The 4,966-nt window shown below is 34.9% G+C and overlaps 1 protein-coding gene across 1 annotated transcript; it reads left to right on the top strand.

Annotated features, from left to right (window-relative positions):
* The first annotated feature begins 1,020 nt into the window (after window positions 1–1,020).
* CABS1 (calcium binding protein, spermatid associated 1) lies at window positions 1,021–2,226 on the top strand. The gene has a single exon (XM_045988129.1). The coding sequence runs from the start codon at window positions 1,021–1,023 to the stop codon at window positions 2,224–2,226; it is 1,206 nt and encodes a 401-aa protein (XP_045844085.1).
* The last annotated feature ends 2,740 nt before the right edge of the window (window positions 2,227–4,966 follow it).

The following is a 4,966-nucleotide window of genomic DNA, read 5'->3' as shown; positions in this document are numbered from 1 at the left end:
CTTGGGATGGAAACTACTGCTCTTGCTGATTCTTCTGCCCATTTTCAGATAGAGTTTTGTCTGAGTATGAAAATTCTCTTCCTTCTATTGACACTGGGCAAACATTAATACTAGATTATAATCTCCTTTCATCTAAGTAGCTAAACATTAAGAATGATAACAAAATTATGATGGCTGGTATTAATTAATATCATTACAGAAAACACTCCCTCTGAAATTGAGGATATAATAGTTATTCCATTCTTCAATTTTGTTTCTGGGTGAATTCTGACATATAATGCTAACTCCCTGGCATTAGGTTGAACTAACATTCTCTACAGAAGAATATTCCTAAAGAAATTAAATCTACAAAACCTGACTCTCTCATTGTTAAGCATGTTAACTCAAGAAAAAGTAAGAATTGCAGTGAAGAGGAAAACTACAAAAACCCTAAATACTTATTTATTATCCTTACTGGAAAAGTGAGAATTCACTCTTCGAAGAAGACAACTAACTGAAATCCCTGCTACCTAATTACCTTCTGCAGCTACCTTCACTGCCCAAGCTGCCATTGTTTTTTAGCCATTTAAATACCATAAATCTCAAGAGAAGACACTTCACCTCAAAAAGACGTTGTTAACTTGAAAGACAGACAGATTGAAGCTAATGCTGATAATGCTGGAGATTTCCCCCACTGACCCTAAACCACAAAGTACCTGGCTAACTCTTCTATGTCTATTTCAAATGACACAAGCCCCATAAGGGAAGGTAGCTCCGTTATAAAGAAAAACATGATAAATCCAGTTGTGAATGTTGATTTCATAATCAGAGAGGATTCTATTGTCTTTTCATCTAATATCAGTACTCTTGAAACTAGATGCCCAATCAGAGCACAGAAACAACCTCCAAGGAGAGCCACTGCCATTGGCCCTATGGTTGATGCAACAATCACCATGATGACCAATGCTTCAATCACTATAATGAACATCACTCTCCTGCCTAGGGATACTACTGGGCCCAGGGTAAGACCTGTGAGCGTGCATGGTGCCATTTTGCCCCATGGCTGAAGATGGTTTGCCAAAAATTTATTCTCATCCTCCAACAGAAAGCAGTAAAACAACAACTGAAGCAACCATTTTCTTTGGGGCTGACAACACTATTCCTAAATCAGAAACAACCATTACTTCAGAAGGAGACCACATTACTTCAGTAAACGACTATACACTAGAAAGTGATCTTTCAACAACAGACAACAAGCTTACATCTCCAAAGGAAAAAGTAAAATCAGAAGATGATGTTGAATCCCATATTATTAAGTCATCAGCCGATCTGGAGAAAGAAATTACTACTATGACAGGCACGACAAACTCCACAACTAATGACTCTATAACTGAAAATTTAATCCTAGTGAAAACTGGTAATCTTTCACCACCAGGTGCTACTGTTTCTTTAATAGATTTTTCCACCAACACGGCAAAAGAAGATATTCTCTTGGATACCACCGACCCAGGGAACGGAGATGTCTCAATAACTTCTGAAGTCTCTGGCACATTAAAGGAAGGTATCACCCGCATTGCAGACACGCCCACCCTCCTAGCTAAGAAGGATGAACCTGATGTTAACAATTACAATTCCTCAGTTAAATACAATGTCACTGCTGATGAGGCCATCCAGATCACCAACTCATCTACCCCTGAGGTTGAACTCTCTCCTGCTACTGAAAAAAACTTCACTATTCCAGACATAATTGCCCTTACAGAAGAGAAAATAACTGAAATTGACTTAAGTCTTCCGATGGATGACCCCAGTGCTGTGCCCAAACTAACAGACTCTGATGAGGAAAAGTTCATCACTGTGTTTGAACTCACTACCACTGTGGAAAGAGACAAAGATAACCCAGAAGATATTCTGCTGACCGATGAAGAGTCTATAGATGAAGTCAATGTTTGGATGGAGAAAGATAGCACAAATGAAGCAGAGAACCACCCCGTTTTGCTCACGGCTGTTGAATCCAGATATGACTTTGTAGTCCCGACATCAGTAGCTACACACCTCACAGAAAATCCATCTACTGTGCCAAAAGATCTGTCTGAAAATAATACAATGGAATCTGTAACTAAGGACAGTGAGCCACTTTCGGAAACTACCCCTGATCCAGATACCCTAAACAATGAGGAAGATGCTTTTACAAATGAAATGGGTGTCTTTAAGCTACTAAAAGAAGAACCAGATGAGTTCCTGATTTGAAAGCCGCAAAATAGATGCCACATAGAATTGAGCAACAGCCTAGAAAGCTAGTTTTAACATCTAAGAAGTTTGTCCAGCAAGCAAAAATCTTAAGTAAAGAATGTGAACATCAAAGGCAAGTATTAGACTCAGAAAAATATAGATGCTTAACAACAGAGGTCATGCAGTAGAATGTATTTACGGAAACCTGAAAACTCAGTGTACAAGAGCTCCTCTAGTATCAAAAAGTTTAATTCAATTACTATCCAATTATTTACCTTAATATGAAATCTTTAATCCCAGCTTTCAGGATATGTAGAGAGAGGGCAATAATAAAATCTCACTTCCTGCCACATTTAATGATGTATGTCATTTTAATTAACCCTCGATAGCAAATTTAGTGTGAGTTGAAGAGATGAGAATTGAATTAACATACCTCAAAAAAGAACTGTAGTATTAAAAGTTCTAAAATGCTAATTCTAAATGGATTTTTTCAGGCAACCAATAGTTCTCTTCTATTAAAAACTGTATTTGTAATCCTCTTTCTATTTGCAATAGAGTTAAGGCTATTCAGTTCAGTAATTGTTTAGCACCCACATGTAAAAAAAAAATGTAAGAAACATTATAGACTTTCTGGCTCATGTTGGAGGCAAACTAAGGCAAAGTGATATCTTATCTGTAAATCTGTCAAAAACAATATTGTGTACTAACATATGAATCAATTTTTTTCTGTAAAATGTCTTTCCTGAATTTTTGTCAATTTTTTTCAGGTCTTAAGCACTGATATCGCACTCTTCTTATGCTTTTGGTTAGCAATTCAAGGACATGTATCTTCAATCTTTCCTGACACAGACTTTAAAATGGGTCTGTTTTCATTTTGCTGATTTTTCTTCAATAAATCTTTTGACAGCAACTGATTTACTGTGTGTAAATGTGTTTGAGATTCTAGTATAGAATTCTTAAATTAGAAGAAATATGAGTACAGTTGACTCTTGAACAACATAAGGATAAGAAGCAATGATCCCCTACCAGTCAAAAATCCACCTGTAACTTTTGAGTCCCCCAAAACTAAGTCATTAATAACCTACTATTTACTGGAATCCTTATCAATAATATAGTCAATTAACACATACTTTGTTATATGACTACAGCATATAACAGATTTACAAAGAGAAAAGAAAATGTTACTTAAAAAATCCTACGTAAAAGAAAATACATTTATTGTACTATACCATAAAAAAATCCACATATAAGTGGACCTGTGCAATTCAAACTTGTCACCTGTAAAATTAAAATCCATTATTTAACAAATAACTTAGCTTTGGACACCAGGAACAGAATTATTCTACAGAGACTTATAATTTTATCATATTAAAAGAAAAAGAAAAATAAAGCCAAAACATTGGGTAAATAGTAAATGGTACATTTGGGGTGGGTGGAGGGGAAGGATATATACCGTTAGATAGACTACAGACTAGAATAATTACAGTAGCACGTTAAAACACAGAAACACATTTTATCATACAAATTTAGTATACAGTAAAGCAAACTTCAAAACCATGAGATAAGATGGGTATTTGAGGAAAAATTAAGCTACAGTATTAAGACCAAACTCTAAAATAAATTCTACATGGAGCAGAGACTTAAATATAAAACCAAACAAAAGCACAGAGGGAAACACATGTATATTTATCCAAGTACAGCTGAGAAATCTAAGCAAATAAGAAATGACAAAAAGGAGATTCATAGATATGACATCATGAATAGGTAAAATTCTGTACAAAAGAAAATTAACATAAAATTAAAAAGCAAACCATAACTTGAGAAAAATAATTGCAGTATACATGGCAGTGAAAGGATTACTATCTAAGTCTACGAAGAGCTCCTAAAGAGAACTATTTTTTTAAGAGAAAGCATTTTAAATGGGTAGTACAAATAAACAGACAATTCATGAAATACAAATTGCCAATAAACACATAAAAAGTCAATGATCATAATATTCAAAGAAAATGAAATTATTACATATTTCTTTTTTAACCATTTGACAATTAAAATGATCATTTTAAATATTCACTGTTAGCTAATGCAAATTTCTCTACCCTTTCTTGGAGGCAATGTGGAAAAACATGCAATAAGCATTAAAAATATTTGAAGTTTTTAGCCTATTTTGCAACCAAGAATTTTCTAAAGAATTAGAGATCAGGGAGTTGAGGGAAGTTGGAAGGGGAGATGGACCATGAGAGACTATGGACTCTGAAAAACAACCTGAGGGTTTTGAAGGGGCGGGGGTGGGAGGTTGGGGAACCAGGTGGTGAGTAATAGGGAGGGCACGTATTGCATGGAGCACTGGGTGTGGTGCAAAAACAATAAATACTGTTACACCGAAAAGAAATTTAAAAAAAAGTGGAAAAAAAAATTAGAGATCATGAAGGTGGCTAACAATCATTACAGGTCTTCTTGTGTTCACATTTAGAATAACATTTGTTTTTCATGACAGTCCTATAAAGAAGAACAATATTATACCCATTTTACAGATAAAGAAACTAAGTCAGGAAATCTACATTAACATGCCCAAACCTCATAGTTACTATGTAGTAAAGGCAGCTTCAAACCAGGCAGTCTTCCTGCAGAGCTCATGTTCTCCTAATCACTATGCTTTACTGGCTCTCACAGTTTTACAGAGGAAAAAAAGGTATTATCAAAGCATTCATGTGGTTTTTTTTTATGTTTATAAAAGAGCAACACTAAAAGTAATCTATAA

The sequence above is a fragment of the Meles meles genome, chromosome 2, assembly GCF_922984935.1.
Source record: "Meles meles chromosome 2, mMelMel3.1 paternal haplotype, whole genome shotgun sequence".
Taxonomy (NCBI): Eukaryota; Metazoa; Chordata; class Mammalia; order Carnivora; family Mustelidae; genus Meles; species Meles meles.
Note: the sequence above shows the minus strand (reverse complement) of the source record. Positions and strands in the feature narration are given on the sequence as shown.